General features: G+C 35.3%; 1 protein-coding gene across 1 annotated transcript in view; it reads left to right on the forward strand.

The window, feature by feature from the left end:
- The window catches only part of LOC306883734 (rap guanine nucleotide exchange factor 2-like), a 120,335-nt gene that overhangs the window by 53,731 nt on the left and 47,376 nt on the right, over positions 1 to 19,228 (forward strand). The window contains exon 6 of the mRNA XM_079439165.1: positions 2,470 to 2,637. Within this exon, the coding sequence (XP_079295291.1) occupies positions 2,470 to 2,637 (168 nt within the window). The remainder of the gene's footprint in view (positions 1 to 2,469; positions 2,638 to 19,228) is intronic.

Genomic DNA, 19,228 nt, shown 5'->3' on the forward strand with positions numbered 1-19,228 from the left:
CTTGTTTACAATTTACCACAAGCTAATTTAATTGTGGATTTGTTCCTCTTAATTTACTCAGCCCACTGCGGTTAATGTTCAACATGGCCTAAATTCAATGCTCTCGCCTTGCCAAAAAAACTAAAACGATTATATTTAGGAACCCAAGCATCCTAATATATTCCATATTCACTTCATGATGTATGTTCATGAGTAAAGAAAGGCCGTCTCTATCTACATTTGCAGCCTTGGATTTGGTCAAGTTCTCGGGGTGGCATGGAAATATGCCTGCATGTGACTCAATGGGCTTCTATACGTTTTTGCATGTTGAGTACACTACTGTTCAAATGTTGATGGTCCTTAAGGTATTAAAAAAAATAATACTTTTATTGAGAAAGAACACATTTATATGATCAAAAGTGACAGTAAAGACATTTAAAATGTTGCAAAATATTTCTATTTGAAAAAATGTGTATCAAAGTTGCACAAAAATAATAAGCAGCATAACTCTTTTCAGCATTCATATAAATAATAAATGTTTAATACATTTTATAATAAATTATATTTTTTTAAATCTAGCTTTGCCATCATAGGAATTAATTCTGTTCTGCATAAAAAATAAAAATAAAAATATATAAATATAAATATATAAATAAATAAATAATGTTGAGCAACAGTATTAATGTTTTAACTTTTTTTTTTTTTTACAATATATTTAAAATGCCCTCAGTCTAGGGCCCTATGATTTCTGAGATGTGGAAAACGTGGATGGAATCGTGAAATCCAGTCATAAAAATGCAATTTACTGTATAATGCGGAATGTCACGGAATTTGCCAAATTTTGGATGGATAAATCAAATGCAGGTCAGTACACTTAAATCACAATGCGATATGGACTACTAGTGTGTGAATATTAAGCTGTAAAATACTTTTTAAATATGAATCCTGCATGGTAATACGTGTGTCTGAATGATGCAGACGCGTGGTTTCGTTTACTACACACATACTGAAGTGCTTGTGACATTTTCAGCCTATACCGCTTCAATATGAGTACATTAACATAATCTCTTGAACTCTTCTGAGAGTCACTTCATGAGCATTTTACCATTTATTTTGAGAAAAAAAACATTGTCATATCATATAAACAGACAAACATAAAGTGTAATTTAACTTGAAGAAACTGTGACAGAAATATATGACTTAATGTAATGATAGAACTACAACCACTAATACAATTATTATTAATACATTATTTTTTAAAGGAATATTAACCAAAAAATATATAAATATTTACCAGAATGTATTATTTTTTTTTTTTTTATGAAATCAACTCTTTAGAGATGCATTTGATTATTAAAATATTATGAAACGATTAAAATGGAAAGCAGAAAATTAATGGAAAACAGAATTTGGTAAAAATAAAACTAAATTTGAGGGAGGAAAAAACATATTTCATAGGGCCTTAATGTATTTTTGGTTAAACTTTTAATAAATTGCTGTTAAATTTTGTACATTTTATTATTTCAATTAATTAGGTTTTTGATTAATAACATTTAATTTAACCATTAAAACAGAGTCTAGAAAAATTAAAATGAAAAAGTGAATTTGGGAAAAAACGATTTCATAGGGCCCTGTAAGTCGTTTAAAAGCATCTGCCAAATGCATAATCGCAATCTCCTGTTTGGGCGATGGCCACTGTCCTCGATAGTTGATGTTGCCCTTGTTGGGTAGCTCATCTGTTATTACTGGCCGATGCTGCCCTGTAATTACGGGCCGAGGCAGGATATAGATACTGCACTCTCACTCGCTCACACCGCCCAATATATTCCCACTGCTTCGCTCTCGCCGGCAGTTGCCATAGCAGCGGTTGGTACGGCAGCGAGAGATTTGATGTGTAATCCCAAAGGCAGAGTGGGTGTGAAATGTGAGGCTGCAGCAAAATAAGGCAGAGGGATAATCATGTCACTTTTTATGGCGTAATGTCACAGTGGCCGGCTCTTTTTATATGCAACTTATACCCATCATGTGTACGATGATGCCACCCTCGTTCAGTCATTCAAAGACCTGCCATGGACAGTTTTCATGATTTAATTTCATTTTTAGGTGCCACAGTGACAGAATACCCAGCAAAGATAAAGAATAAATATTGATCCGGAACACTGATTTTTGCACATCTGCAATTTGAACTCTTAATTTCAAGGTTAAAACAGCATAACATGCACAACTCTGCTCTGAAAGCCCCTTGCAAGCTGCTTCTCTGAAACTACATCTCCCCTTTTCTACCTTTCCGTTCAGTCTGCTGTGCGCCTCTCTTTGACGTAGGTGTTTGAGGCTCAGCCCACACACACACACACACACACACACAGACAGGCTCGCACACCCACTTCTATTTTTACACAGCACCAGTAAGAGGGATGGGATGGGAGGGGGTGGGGGTGAGGAGAGAGAGTGAGAGAGAGAGTTTCACTCAAATCGCTCCTCCGTTTGCAGGTGGACTATATGGATGAGAATGAGGAGTATTTCCAGCGGCAGGCATCGCACCGACAGTCTCGCCGAAGGTTTCGCAAGATCAACCAGAAGGGCGAGCGACAGACCATCATTGACACCGTAGACCCCTATCCTGCCGGCAAGCCGCCCGTTGCACGGGGATACCATACGGTTAGTCATATGCTTTAAATCTACCTGTACAGTTTCTCTTTTGCCCCTCCCCCTGTATGACTGTCGGCGTTCCTGGTCCTCACCTGTCTGGCTTCGCTTTGCAGTTTGTTTACATGCTGGTAAATGTGTTATTGCAAGTGCTTGTTTTTTTGTTTGCAATGCTATTTATGCATAGGATTGGATGGTATGATAAAATCTGATATTAAAATATCAGTGATTTTAGATCGTGGTATCATAATATAGTTATTTGTACAGGATTTTCAGTTAAGAATAGTTTATGTATTAAATGATCATAGTTATGCTTATTTTTTGGATAATTCAATGAATTCAACAAGCAAGGATGCATTAATTTGATCAAAAATGACACGAAAGACATTTATAATTTTACAAAAGATTTATTTATTTTTAAATAAATGCTGTTCTTTTGAACTGTATATTTATCAATGAATCAAAAAAAAAAATCACCATATGTTTCTTCAAAAAATCTTTGTTTTCAGCATTGATAATAAGAAATGTTTCTTGAGCATTTTAGAATCATTTCTGAAGGATCATGTGACACTAATAATTCAGCTTTGCAATAGATATTTGTAATATCTATACTAATAATCATGCAGATTTTTTTTTTGATAACCCAATGAATTACTAGATGCTTGATTGGTATAAAATTATCTTTATTTGGATGCAAACCAAAAATAAAGATTTATTTTTTTTAAACAAGTGTTATCAGTGCACAAATAGCTACACATTTTATAACACAACTCAATATTATTAAACTTACTAGTTTTAGTTCTAACTCAGCGAGTCACATTTAAAGCTGTAAAATAGCTCATATGTGCAAGTTCATCTCTTTTTGTTACTTTTATGTGCAAATAATGATGCTAATATATCTATAGTGTATAAATGCTGCAGGAAAATCTGTACCACTTGATGCATTTCTAACGTTGCAAGGTATATACTGTCATACCGTGCAGCACTGTCTATGCATAACATTGGCTAGTAATATATTCAATGTATTTGACTGCTGCAGTGAAATATAACATAAGCTAACATTTCTTCATTATAACCAGTGCAGTGCATCAGATGTGCATCAAAATGTTCCTCACACAAAACTTGCGTTACAGGAACATTATGTAAAGCTTTAGATTACTGGAAGACTACTGGAAGTCTGTTGGCACTCTTTTTGGTAACATTAACCACTTCTCTTTCCTCATATTACCAATGTGAAAGGAACAAGATTTCTGTCTCCTTCCTTTGAACTTTGCTCTGCTACTATATTTGCATTTGTTCTTCTATTACTGTAAAAATATTCATTTAGCTAGTGCAGCCCCATCCTCATGGGGTTGTGTTCGTTTTTTTGTTTTATCTTCTGCCTTAAAGGAATATTCTGGGTTAAAAACAACTTAAGCACCACTGACAACATCTAAAGACTTTATCAGTTTGTAAAAATGAACAGAAAAAAGTATTTACAGTATATGAAACTAGCAAGTGTGCAGCACTGCAGATAATTTTGCAAGTTATTTCACATACTGTTTTTCGCCGACTATGTGGTAGGGAAGCATGCATTTTGGATGTAGCCAAGGACTATTTTCAGACTGTTGCTTATTTACATTTCTCTCTATATTAGGCAGGTTAGAAGAAATGATTGTAGCATTGAAATGCTGCTTAAAACTAAAGCCAGCATAGTACATTACCTTATAAAAAGCTAAAAAGCTAGTCTGAGTTTTTATAAAGCAAGTTTAGGTTTAAAATGAGTGCTGGCTCATTATAAAATGTAAAAATAGGCAGTGAAAGCTCTCTTCAGCTCATTACTGCTTCTTTTACACTAATGGACAAAAAAATTCAAGTTGGCATCAAATAACCCTCATGCTTATCCCTTACTTTTGGACTATTCTTTCAGTCTCTTAAATGTTATTTTTTACCTAGCAGCAATGCAATTTGTTTGTGCTTTACTTGTTTCCATTATAGCTGCTCATTTTCCTTGTTGTGCTGTGGTGGCTGTTATATGGTCTCTCTGTAGGTGTTAGCTGGTGTTCTGCCTATGTGTTTGCAGTCAGTATGTCGTGTTGGCTGAAGATGTGCTGGTGTTTTATGCACTCAGTCCCCACTGTGCTCTGGCCAGGTTGAAGTGAGAATCCACTGCACTGCCACCATCTGTATGTGTGATTTTCAACATCATCGAGCCCCAGCTGAGTAAAGAGACCGAGCAGATAGAAAGAAAGAAAACATTTATGTATTTGTATATTTACATTTGTTCAGATTAAATAAAAGATTCAGAAATCCAATATTTACATTAGTTATCAACCATAATGGGTTTTTTTTCATTCAATAATTGTTAAAATGATTACATTTGTTCCACCTAATCTTGGACATGTAGTTACACCCTTGGCTGCCACCAATTTTTGAGACTTTTTAAAGCTGAGTGTCAAGTTTACCCTCTTAAATACATGCCAATGCTAACAACTATTTTTCAAATTTGTCTTTGATTTCGGTTATGTTAATGTCGAAAGGATGTCTTTCGAAAAGAGTAGAGGTGTGACCTCGGCATCCTGGCCAAATTTCCCATTGGTCTCTGACCATCATGGCCTCCTAATCATCCCTTTACACTGATTGGCTTCATCACTCTGTCTTCTCTCCACCAGTAAGCTGGTGTGTGGTGGGCGTTCTGGCGCACTATGGCTGTCGTCGCATCATCCAGGTGGATGCTGCACACTGGTGGTGGACGAGGAGACACCACCCCACACAATGTAGAGCGCTTTGAGTGCTTAGAAAAGCAGAAAAGCGCTATATAAATCTAATGAATTATTATTATTATTATTATTAATACATTAACCTGCATTAAATTAAGTATTAGCGCTTTTTTAATTTATTTTATTGTTTAATTGTATTTTGCATATTTTATTTACATTTTATTTTTTGTTTTTATATTTATTATTATTTGCTGTTATATTATTACATTAACCAGCATTAAATTAAGTACTGGCAATTTTTTTATTTATTTTAGTTTAGTTTAGTGCTGTCAAATGATTAATCACGATTAATCCCATCCAAAATAAACGTTTTTGTGTACATAGTATATGTTTGTGTACTGTGTATATTTATTTATTTTAAAATTTACTTAGTCATTTAGCAGACGCTTTTATCCAAAGCGACTTACAAATGAGGACATAAGAAGCAATCAAAACCAACAAAAGAGCAACAACGTGCAAGTGCTATTACAAGTCTTGGTTAGCCTAACGCAGTACATATAATTATTATTATTATTATTATTTTTATATATTTTTTTTTAAATAAAAAGACATATAGATCAAATAAAATTAGAATAGAGAGTGCTAGAGTTAGAGGGTCAAGTTTTTAGCCGTTTCTTGAAGATGGGTAAGGATGCGGCTGCTCTGATTGAGTTGGGCAGGTCATTCCACCAGATGGGAACAGTTAATGAAAAAGTCTGTGAAAGTGTTTTTGTGCGTCTTTGGCATGGCACAATAATGCGTTGTTCACTTGAAGAACGCAAGCTTCTAGAGGGCACAAAAGTCTGAAGTAATGAATTTAGGTAAAGGGTGCAGAGCCAGTGGTGGTTCTGTAGGCAAACATTAATGCCTTGAATTTAATGTGAGCAGCTATTGGTAGCCAGTGCAAACTGATGAACAGGCGTGACGTGCGTTCTTTTCGGCTCATTAAAGATTAATCTTGCAGCGGCATTTTGGATTAATTGTAGAGGTTTAATAGAATTGGCTGGAAGACCTGCCAAGAGAGCATTGCAATAGTCAAGTCTGGACAGAACAAGAGCCTGAACAAGGAGTTGTGTTGCATGGTCCGAGAGAAAGGGCCTGATCTTCTTAATATTTATTATGTATGTATAAATACACACCATACATGTATATATTTAAGAAAAATATGATATGTTTATATATTAAATATATTTATATATATTAATTCTATGAATATAAATATCTGCATGTAAATATTTTCCATATATATACTGTATGTGGATGTATTTATATATACATAATAAATATATACAGTACACACACATATATGTAAAAAAAAAAAAAACGTTTCTTTTGGATGCGAATCATGCGATTAGTCACGATCTATTTTATTTTGACATATTACAAACACATGAAGTCTATTTTATATTATATTTTTATATTCATTATTTTATTTTATTAATTTATTACAAAGGCAAACAGATTTTTTTCAGGTTAGTTTTTATTTGTCTTTCCTTCTGCACCTTGCACCTTGAGGAAAAAAAGGTTGTATTTTATTTTACTGAATCTCTAGCAGTTTTGACCGCAAGACTCTGCTTTCATAATGTTTTGGGCATTAATCTTGTGAATTTTTGACACAGATGTTTTGTGGAGGTTCAAAGCTGAACCCTCACGTAGACACATTCCTGATTTTTCTCCCCCAAATCTACTGCAGTTCATTCCCAGCATTCCTCCCATTCCCCCGGGAGAGAAGCCAGTGTTCCCTCTGCTTGTTTGGAAATTCTTGTTTTGTTTAGTCCAACGAAATACGTCAAGCATCATTGAGCTAAATTGTTTTTCCCTTGAGATACATTAGAAGGGGACGCCAAAATTATTCCCATTGTATCTTCTCAGCTGCACAGTTTTCCCAAGCAGCTCCCTTTTTGTTGTTATGGTCTGTGGGAAGCGATTTGGACCATGTTTTTGTTCTCAGATCAGTGGTAGCAGGCTAAGAAAGTTCACAGTAGCATCTTCAAGAGGGACCGCAGCGCATTGGATGTTAAGCTGATGGGCATTCCAGCTAATCCGTGAGTTTTTGAGTGTTTCCACGGTGGGATTTCCATACTCAGACTTAGCCAAAGGTGAAAATTCACTTCACAAACATTACATCATGAGTATTGAGTATCTCACATAACCTTATAGAGACTTGCTGACTGGCATTAATTTGATTCAATTTCTGGCACCAGAGTGAAATAATTGTACTCTGCGCTGCCTGCCTCACACAATTGAACTCAACTGAGTCTCTAAGCATTTCTGCCCTAGACGTGATTCAGATTTGTCATACTGTATTTAGAGGCATCTTGTAGATGCACAATGATTCAAAACAGCTCAAAGACAAATGATGAGGTAGAGTTCATTCGTCTCAGTGATGTTAGTAGATGCACAACACTCCTTCTGCAATCATTTAAACAACAGTTTTGGATATTACACAGTCTGTCTCGCACTCAAACAGAAAGTTCATAATATTTAGGATGTTTTTCACTGTTATATAGTCCTAACATGGATTTAGATTTTTTTTGTTGTTGTTGTTTTTTATTTTATATTTTTATTTTCATAATTTAGCGTAGTGTTAATAGAAATGTATTGCATGAAAAAGATGGAATTGGATTGGGTAATTTTATTTTCATCACCTTGGAATTAAAGGTCCTATCTGGCTTTTTTTTTCTCTCAAAATTCTGTTATTCACATGTTCTTATTCTTATAACTTATTTACATTATGTGATATTCTTTTTTTTTTTTAAGCTGTGTACATTTTGGAAGTTTTTATTTATTTATATATATATATATATATATATATATATATATATATATATATATATATATATATATATAAGGTTCTATCTACAAAGTATATGGAATGCAAAAACTTTGAAGATCAAAACTGCTCAGAATTCAAATAGAATATATTATAATTATAATTCCAAGGTAGTGTTTTAATACATTTTTGCTCAAATTTCAGTATTATTTGTGGCATTTTTGTGTTGTTTTGCAGTTAAAACCCATCAGTAATTAAGCCATTATGTACTTTAGTTTTTGCTGAAAATCCCAAGTTAACAAAACCACCGAGAGGATTTGTTGAATTTACACTCGTATCACATATAAGTGTGCTGTAAACACCCCATGAAGTTAAAATTGTAGTTTTAGTTCATAGCTTTGAGATCATGTCTAGTAATAATTTAGAATTTACAGTCTTTTGCAGTTTTTTTACAGTCTTTTACAGACTGTGGGGCAGACGTGGCCTAATGGTTAGAGAGTTGGACTCGTAATCTAAAGGTTGCGGGTTCGAGTCTCGGGCCAGCAGGGATTGTAGGTGGGAGGAGTGAATGTCCAGAGCTCTCTCCACCCTCAATACCACGACTGAGGTGCCCTTGAGCAAGGCACCGAACCCCCAACTGCTCCCCGGGCGCCGCAGCATAAATGGCTGCCCACTGCTCCGGGTGTGTGTTCACGGTGTGTGTGTGTGCACTTTGGATGGGTAAATGCAGGTGTATGGGGTCACCATACTTGGTCGTATGTCACGTCACTTTTTTTCTCTCTCTCCATCTACTGTAGCAAGTATTAAATGATGGTTCAAAACTGATGTTAACTAAAGCTTATTTACTTTCTTTTTTAAAGGATAAAGCCATTCAGTATGCTGTGCCCAAATTTCCTCTTTCAATAGGAAAGAAAACTGCTCTCGTCAAGCCATTTCATGGAGTCTTTAAATGAAATTTGTTTGTCTGTCAATAGTTACTTTAAAGACCAGTGAACAGTGACTGCCTTGTTGTTGGCTTACACTGGGTACCATTTTGTCTCTATAAATCTGTCTTTTTCCCTTCCTCTCTGGTACTGTGGGACTTTAATGATCATGAGACCTTTATTCAGTCAATGAATACCAGTTTGTTTTTTTGCATCTCCTAGTTTGCTGATCACTGCATTTCAGTTGTTCAATAACTAAATGACCTCCAATCCTTTGTATTTGGTTGCATGATTAGCTGCTTTTCCGTTCACCTGAAGTGCCCGAGTTCCCTTTTTATTTTAGCTTTGTGGCTTTTTATTTCAGCATCCGCCTCATGTTTCTCGGCAGTGTGTGTGTGTGTGTGTGTATGTATGTGTGTGTATGTATGTGTATGTGTGTGTGTATGTGTGCTCACTACCCTCTGTTGTTTTTTGATAGCGTCTGAGCTTTTATAAAGGATGTGTCCCTCTCGTCTTCCCGTAGTATGACTTGCAAAGTGCTTAACAGGGTTTGTCTGAGCCTGCTCTGCTCTTCAATAACCCAGGCTGATAATAACTCTCCTCTTCTCTGCTTCTCTCCTCATACTGGCTCCTCCGCAGGAATGCGTTAAGGCTCAGGTACCGTACTTATTAACTGTTTCTGTTCCTCTGTGTGTGTCACTTCCTGCTTAGCTGTGATTATATACTGTATATGTGTGTAGGTTATATATGTGCGTGCGATAAGAGTTTATGACCATAGAACTTATGGGATAACTATGGCTTATTTGTGTGGATGTGTCTTGTGTGTGTGTTTAAGTTGCCAAATGAATGTTTGGTCCAACACTGATTTAAAGTGGGTGATGCTATACTGCAAGGACGTCAGGCATTACTATGCTATGCTAATGGTTTTTAGTGTGTTGCTATGCAGTTGCTAGGGTGTTCAGGGTGGCTGTTAGGCAGTTGCTTAGTGGACCAAGCCAAACGAGTCTCCTATCATGTTCCAGTCCCTAAATATGGCTTGGGTCCACCTCTTTCAAAGTGAAGGTGTTTTGTTAGGCTAACCGAGACTTGTCATAACACTTGCATGTTGTTGCTCTTTTGTTGGTTTTGATTGCTTTTATTGTCCTCATTTTTAAGTCGCTTTGGATAAAAGCGTCTGCTAAATGTAAATGTTTTGTTTAGTTTAGTTTTTTGTTTAAGGTTTTGTTTTGTTTTGTTTTGTTTCAGAACAGTAACTAAATTTGATGTTTATTATGAAAACAAAATCTTTAAAGTTAAACATTCTAATTATTGTAAAATTCTTTACAAAAATAAATATACATTTTGTTTTGTTTTACTTGCTGGTGAAAATCATAATTTTGATCATTTAAGGATGTAATAATATACTTTTTTTCCCAACAGGCTGCATAATTTGAGTGTCATTCATGTAGCGTATATGATGCAGGATGAGTTCTGTACTGGTTAAGGGTAACTGTGCCACTAACAACAGATTATATTTGCTGGTTCTCAACTAGTTTACTTCAGAACCCAGATTATACATTGGAAATCAAGCGGCGACCCAGAACAGTAATTCAGTTTGATATTTATGGGGAAAATCCTTCAAATCAAATATTGATGTAAAATTCTTTTAAATATGAAATATAAAAAAGAAATCTAGAAAAATAGATATAAAATTGTATATGAATATATTTATTACTAATAGACCCAATAATGTGCAAAATAATAACATGGATATAAGAAACTGTTTCGTAAAGGTATAAGCAACAACAGAATTGTGATGTACCATCCATACTGTTTGAACAAATATTCTGCCAACTAATGCATTCATTTTAGCTGCATTTCTATTTTACCATTTGACTATTTGTATTTGTATTTTCACCGAAATACCAAAAACTTAACAGCATGACTTGTCATCAGTAACCAAACATTTATTGAACCATTTGATTCAAAGCATTTTCTCTTATTTACTTTGCTACGCACAATTAAATGTTCAGTTGTATTTTGCTTTTGTTTCATTTATTTTCCCAATGACCCTGACATAACAGAATTACACTAGTTGAGAACAACAATAGCAATTTAGGATTTCATAGCTAGGCGTAATAGTGCTGCACTACCAAGACTCAGCCCTTTTTAAACAAACAAGGGTGCATGTAAGATTGTTGTGTGTTAATGTGTTTATATGTGTCTGTTTTACTGTGTTATTTGACGCCCTAGGCCTGATGAGGATTGCTGATGGGTAGACTTAGCTGCCGCTGAGCTGATACTTGTTTTGCGGTAATTAGATTCAGTGAGGAGTGAAGCAAAGCGATTGAGAGATGAAAAGTGTGATCGTGTGTGTTAGAGAGTGGAAAAGAGTGAAAGAGGGAGTCTTGTCAGGTGTTCTTGTGAAGAGTCGGCTCTATTTTTAGAGCTGTACTAATGATGGCTTCTGCTGCAGTATACGGCGGCACTGAGACACAAAAGGCCTGCACTTAAAAAGATTTATACCACTATAAACACACACACAAACATGCAAAGCTATCATATGGCTTCAGAAGACTACTACAGAATATAACGTAAAGGGTTGTATCTGTTATGGCCCTCAGGGTTTTATACTGTCACAAATGTATTGTGGTGAAGAAATATCACTAAACATGCCTTGTTTAGGGCGCTATGAAATCCGTTTTATTTTTTCTGGATTCCGTTTTAATTTTTCTGGACTCCTTTTTAATGGTCAAATTAAATTTTATTAATCAAAAAGCTTGTCTAATTAATTAAAATTATGAAACTTATACAATTTAACATTCATTTATTAAAAGTGTAACAAAAATGAGATGTTTAGGGCCGTATGAAATGTTTTATTTTTTCTCAATTTATGTTTTATTGTTACCAAATTCTGTGTTTTAGCATGTCTATGCATACAAACAATTTTTATTTATTCTTACAGTAGCCTTATGAAATGTTTTTTTTCCTCCTCAGTAATTATGTGTTTTGTATTTAAATTTTACTGGATATCAGATGAAGGCATAAAACATTGATTTAATTTATATTTTAATTAATGAAAATTAAACATTTACATTTCTGGCAAATAAAGGGGATTTACTATTAAAATAAAATATTTTGTGATTTATTTCTTTAAAAAAAATGAGTTTTATGTTTCAACAGTAGTAGTAGTACTATTACGTTCATTCTACTAAATAATAGTAATATAGCCAATCTCTGGCACAATGTCTTTAAGTTAAATCGAACTTTTATTTTGACGGGTTGCCGTGAATACCTTTAAAGTTCTGTGTGTGTATGATATGATGCTAGTTTTACTAAAATGAAATGGTAAAATGGTCGTGAAGTGACTCTCAGATCAGTTTTGGAGATATTGTTCATGTATTTATGTCCTCATTGAGACGGCAGACGCTGAAATCACCGCGAGCACCACACGCGCTGTGTATGTAGTAAACAAAACCGCGCGTCTGCTCCATTCAGACATAGACAATCAGAGCTTGCAGGATTCATATTTAAATCGACATTTGCGGCTTAATATTTACAGATACTAGTCCATATCGTGATTTGATTTAAGTGTAATCACCTACTTTTGATTAATTGATCCAAACTTTTACAAATTCTGTGACATTCCGCGTTAAACTATAAATTCTGTTTTTATGACTGGATTCCGCGATTCCGTCCGCGTTTTCTGCATCGCGGAAATCATAGGGCCCTACTTCTTCATATTTACAGCACGACACTGTAGAATGAAAATGATTTATATTTCTGCCCTTCTAAACTGTATATTAGCATAAATGACAGTTGACAGTTATGACACCAGCTCCGTCATAACTGTTATGACAGTTATGATAGAGCTGATGGTTTAAACCACACGGACGTTTCAAATGATAACAGCAGGGCGTTGGGTCCAGATGGACAGCAATCAGCCAGGAGCAGTGTCCCTTGCAGAAACCTCGCAGCCCTTCTCGTCCTTTGATCTTGCTGTGTTTTCATCCCTCTTTCCTCTCATATTCAGTCTTCAGCAGTTTTGTTGTAGATTACCATGCGTACATGGTAATAGAGGTTGACAGTTAAACCAGTGTGCTGTAAAGTCCCATCCAGTGACCTTTTAGGTTTATGCTTTAACTTTTACACCTGAAACTTTCTTTCTTCAAAGCAAATGTCTTCAGCTTTGCTCTGTTATTGTTAGAGTTGTGAATCAAGAACTGATTGATATTCAGATTCATATATGGGTCAAACTAATGATGAACCAGTCCTCACTGGTTCAAACCAGACATACTGAATCAGTTAAAGTGGTTATTCACCTAATAACTGAGCTGCATGTCATTTTTTTACTTTTTCTTTCTTACATGTAGAGTACATTCTCTATGTGACTGAAAGAATCATTCATGGAATCGAATCTGAGCTAGAATCATTCATTATTTTTGATTGCAATCCCACAATTTCTTTAGAGTCACACATTTTTTTAATGTTGAAATGTTTACAGAAAATAACTTGTTATTTAGATGAGATCCTCCCTCTTAGTGTTTTATTTAAAACGGACTGATGACATATGCAGAAAATATGAATAATACATATGTGAGCCATAGTTTTGATATGTGCATGTTGTAGTAATCACAAATCTTAATGCAGTTGCTCTACTTCTGGAAGAGGGGAAAAAACACACTTCCTTCTTTGGATGCTGTTACGTTGACCCTCTGCGCCCTTCACTATTACCAGAACGCCGCATCTCACTTCACCATTGTTTTTGACCACCATCTCTTCCTCCTGCATTATTTCTTTAAGAAAGTCACACCAGCTCTCTAGCTCTAGTAGGAAATCCTCTTCCTGCATCTGTGTTTTGACAGGAAGCATCCAGGATTGAAAGTGCACTAGTGAAACATGGACACTTTGAACCCTGACAGGCGATATGAGAATCTAGCAGGACTCATGAGCTAATCAAGGCACTTTCTCTTCCTCCACAGGACTGAACACCTATGTTGGCTATAGCATTGATCTTTAATTAGTCCCATGTTAAACACATCCCTCCAAGACATATCAGCTCTGCTTAGCCACATGCTAAGAGAGAAAACACACTTTTGCCTTTGGTCAATAAGATACACAGCTTTAATTGGGATGGAACGACTTCTAAAAAAGTTGTAATGCATTTTAGACTTATACACATTGAAAACATTTCAACTGCTATAAAAAAAAATGATTCTGCCAAATAATAGTTCATTTGATTAACTATGGTTGCCAAACAATAGAGGCTAGCAACTATCTGAATTTTACGGAGTATCTTCACAGTATGAATACTGTGTGTTTAAGCAACAATAAACGGCATGTGGTTAACTAGCAGACTAACGGATTGTATTACTGAATTGAAAAGTTGTTTATTGTAAAAAAAAAAAAAAAAAAAAAGAACAATTAATCAAGTTATATTGATCATTGGTTATATTGATCATTAAGTTATATTGATCATTCAATGTCACCCTTTAACCCATTGTTAATGCATGGCCTGTCTTGGTTTATTGCTTTAATAACATATTCAAGTCATTTGGAGTTGCTCTCCTTCTCTCTAATTATTTGCCTGTGACCCTACAGAGGATAAGTGATTTGGAGAATAAATGGATCGATGATTATAATTATTTTGTTTTTGTATTGTTGTGATTTATAGTGGATAATAGTGTAAATTGAAATCATTTACAAATATGTCATCTAATTAGATTTTTTTGGGGGGCAATTTAATGGACACAGATCAAAAACAGATTCTAATCATGTTGTGCATGAGTTTTAAATCAAAAGAATAACAAGTTCTTCTTTGTCTTGACTTGTTTGGGGCACATGTTGCTTTGTATTTTTGTTTCTTCACCTCGTAAATAATGTAAAAGAGTCATCCCCACTTTAGCCAAATAAATATACTGTATATTATAGGGATGTGCATCTCCATAACTGGGGCTGATGCGATACTCATCTCAATGCATAGCCAACGATACGATACATTAAAGATATACAGTCGTGGTCAGAAGTATTGGCACCCTTGGTAAATATGATCAAAGAAGGCTCTGAAAATAAAACTGCATTATTAATCCTTTTGATCTTTTATTTAAAAAAAAAAAAAAAATCTAACCTTTCATTGAACTAAAACAATTGAAAATGGGGGAAAATCTCATTATGAAATAAATTATTATCTCAAATACACGTTGGACACAATTATTGGTACCCCTAGAAATTCTTATGAGTAAAATATATCTGAAGTATATTTCCATTCATATTCACAATTTTGAGCATTCCAGGGGTATTATGAACATGAAATCCAGCCATGGCTTCCTTTTTTACAAAAATATAAATAGGAGGGAAAACAAAGCCCAAATTCCCTTAATCATCCAGCACAATGAGAAAAACCAAAGAATATATTTCTGATGTGCAACAAAAGATAATTGAGCTTCACAAATTAGTGAAGTGGCTTTTAGAAAATAGCTAGAGCAGTGAAAATCCCATTTCCACCATAAGGGCAATAATTAAGAATTTCCAATCAAGAGAAAATGTTACGAAACTGCCTGGAAGAGGATGTGTGTCTATATCGTTCTAATGCACGGTGAAGAGGAGAGTTTGAGTGGCTAAAGACTCTCCAAGGACCACAGCTGGAGAATTGCAGAAAATAGTTGAGTCTCGGGGTCAGAAAACCTTTTTTTTTTTTTTTTTTTTTAAATTGTCAAACAGCACCTACATCACCACGTTGTTTGGGTGGGTTTCAAGAAAAATTCTCCTAGCTCATCCAAAAACAAACTCTAGCATATTCAGTTATCAGACACGACTGGAATTTAAATGGGACTGGCTTCTATGGTCAGATGAAACTAAAAAATGAGCTTTTTAGCTGCAAACACTCAAGATGGGTTTGGTGAACACAAGGATAAAAAGTACCCCATGTGTACAATGAAATAAATATACGGGTTGTTAACGTAACTGATGATATTCAGAGAGTTAAACGACTTGGCACAAGCTGATTGGTTCATGCTGGACATGCAGCCAATGAGCTTAATGCCGTGCATTTATATGGCTGGCTAGTATTCACTGAGATTCCTGCAGCGTGCTTTCAGAGTTCTCTGAAGCTCCACCTGTATAGATCTGCTACGGGTTATTTTACATGCTATTTGTGCAGCAGCTGTATGTCTTAAATACTCATGGCACCGTATCGCCATATACATTGGCAGTAGCAAGTTCCTATACTTGCTTGCAGCAGCAATCTACAACTACAGCAATAACCAACAGCAGCAGCATTTCAGCAGCAGTGTAGCAGATCTATTCCGCCAAGACCAAATACATTAACATTGTCATATCCATCACCATGCTAAACTTTTCAGAGAGTTGTCATGATTGAAATATACTGCTGTATTTTTTATGTTGCGGACCTATATTTCTGCTGGAGGTCCTGGACATCTTGTTTAGACACATGCCATCATGGACTCTATCAAATACCAACAGATAAAAAATCAACAAGTGACTCTTTTAGAAATCTTATAATGGGCCATGTTTGGATCTTACAACCGGACAGTCATGGGAAGTCGTGGCCTAATGGTTAGAGAGTCAGACTCGTAACCCAAAGGTTGCGAGTTTGAGTCTCAGGCCGGCAGGAAGGTGGGGGGAGTGAATGTACAGTGCTCTCTCCACCCTCAATACCACGACTGAGGTGCCCTTGAGCAAGGCACCGAACCCCCAACTGCTCCCCGGGCGCCGCAGCATAAATGGCTGCCCACTGCTCCGGGTGTGTGTTCACGGTGTGTGTGTGTTCACTGCTGTGTGTGTGCACTTTGGCTAGGTTAAATGCAGAGCACAAATTCCTAGTATGGGTCACCATACTTGGTCGTATGCGTCACTGGGCACAAAACCAAGCTTCTGCTATGGCCATTCCAGTCCTCTGACCTGAACCCTGTAGAAAATGAATGAGGTGAACTGAAGAGAAGAAGCACCGTCACGGAGCTGTGAATCTGAAGGATCTGGAGATATTCTGGATGGAGGAATGGTGTCTAATCTCTTGTCAGGTCTGATGTCTTGTCATCATGTATTATAGGAGAAAATTTAGAGCTGTTAAACTGGCATGGAGGTTTCAAAAAGTATTGAATAAAAAGGTGCCGTTAATTGTGGCCAATGTGTATTAGAGCAAAACATTTATTTTATAATGATATTTCCCCCCATTTTAAATTCTTATTATTCAATGAAAGGTTAGATTTTTTGTGAATTTTTTTAAATAAAAGATCAAAAGGATTAACAATGTAGATAAATTTTCACAGCCTTCTTTGATCATAATTACCAAGGGTGCCAATAATTCTGAACACGACTGTATAAGAAGCAGGTACTGATGCGATACACCCCTATTGCGATGCAATGCAATACGATTTTTATTCGATTCAACACAATGCGATTCCATGCAATATGATTCAATGGAAAAAAATGATGATGCTATGCAATTCAATATGGTACAGATAGTTTGCTTTTATTCCTTTAAGACAGAGAACAAATTATACAACCCGAATTCCGGAAATGTTGAGACGTTTTTTATATGTTCTTTTTTTAAATATTGTTTGGGGGATTTTATGCCTTTTATTATTAGATAGGACAGTGACGTGCAGACAGGAAAGTATTGGGTGGAGAGGGAGGGGGGGGGGGGGGGGGGGGGGGGTCAGCAAAGGACCTAGAGGGAATCAATCTTTTGATGATGTTATGCACTGTAGATGATGAGATTTGCAAAGTCTTTGCAATTTGACGTTGAGGAACGTTGTTTTTAAAGTATTCCACAATTTTTGTATGCACTCTTTCACAGATTGGAGAGCCTCTGCCCATCTTTACTTCTGAGAGACTCTGCCTCCCTAAGACATCCCTTTTATAGATAATCATGTTACAGACCAGGGCCCATATTCCTACAGTGAGAGAGTGAGATTTATATTTAATGCTTTTTCTTTGGTTGAGTCTGAAATCTGAAAACAATCTGAGAGAGAGAAATAATAACATGATTTTGAATATTACTTTGACTGTTAGAATAACACTTTACAATAAAGCAACATTTGTTGCATCAATTGCGCAACTTCAGTGCTATTTTTTTTTCTTCAAAATGAAACCTATATTTCCGGTAGGTTTTTTTTTAGGAGACATTTAGTTTGCACTGTGTTTGCACTGAAAAGATAAGATTTGAATATATTTATAATGCAGTTAGCCTATTTTTTTTTTTTCTCTAACATCAAAATGTTACCTATGTTCCCTTTAGGTTTTTTGTTACAGTTTGATACAAAGGTATTAACATATGAATCTGTTTTTATTATTATTATTAATAATATATATTTTTTAATTCACTTATCTTTTGAGGCTGGTTATTTGTCACCTATGGTATCGATTTAGTATCGATACCGAGGTACTATATTCTGGTATCGTACCGAAGCCAAAATTATGGTATCGAGCCATCCCTAGTTTAGAGTTAATTAGTTGATTCAGATGGTTAGGTTAATAGCTCGTTTAGAGAACCTTTTCATGATATGCTAATTTTTTGAGAGAGGAATTTTGGGTTTTCATGAGCTGTATGCCAAAATCATCAATATTAAAACAGTAAAAGGCTTGAACTACTTCAGTTGTGTTGTAATGAATCTAAAATATATGAAAGTCTAATGTTTATCAGTACATTACAGAAAATAATGAACTTTATCACAATATGCTAATTTTTTGAGAAGGACCTGTATGTTTTCTAAGTTCTATTGTGAATAAAATATTGGCTCATGTGATTTGAAAGTCTTTTAGCTTTCATTTTATTCAAATTTAAAAAACGTCCCAACATTTCTGGAATTCGGGTTGTAAATGAACTCAAGTGCCTTCTGACTTCTAACACCTCGGTCTCCGTAGTTTTGTGATACATCATATTCACATAGCTGCAGTGGTGAGAATGTGCTTGAAAAATAGTTTAGAGAGGAGAAATCAATATGCATAAATACAATATACTAAATAATAAAAGTATAGTGCATCTACTAATAATTATAAATAAATAAATGTACATTTCCGATGCAAATATGTTAGAAATGATGCATGACGTTACAAATGCCAACGTATCTGATGCACACTTTTTTTATTTTATTTTTATTGATGCATCGCAATGTAAACTTTTATGCCGATGCACCTATTGGTGAATCTTACCATACCTAACTACATTC

This window comes from Barbus barbus (assembly GCF_936440315.1).
Source record: "Barbus barbus genome assembly, chromosome: 17".
Taxonomy (NCBI): Eukaryota; Metazoa; Chordata; class Actinopteri; order Cypriniformes; family Cyprinidae; genus Barbus; species Barbus barbus.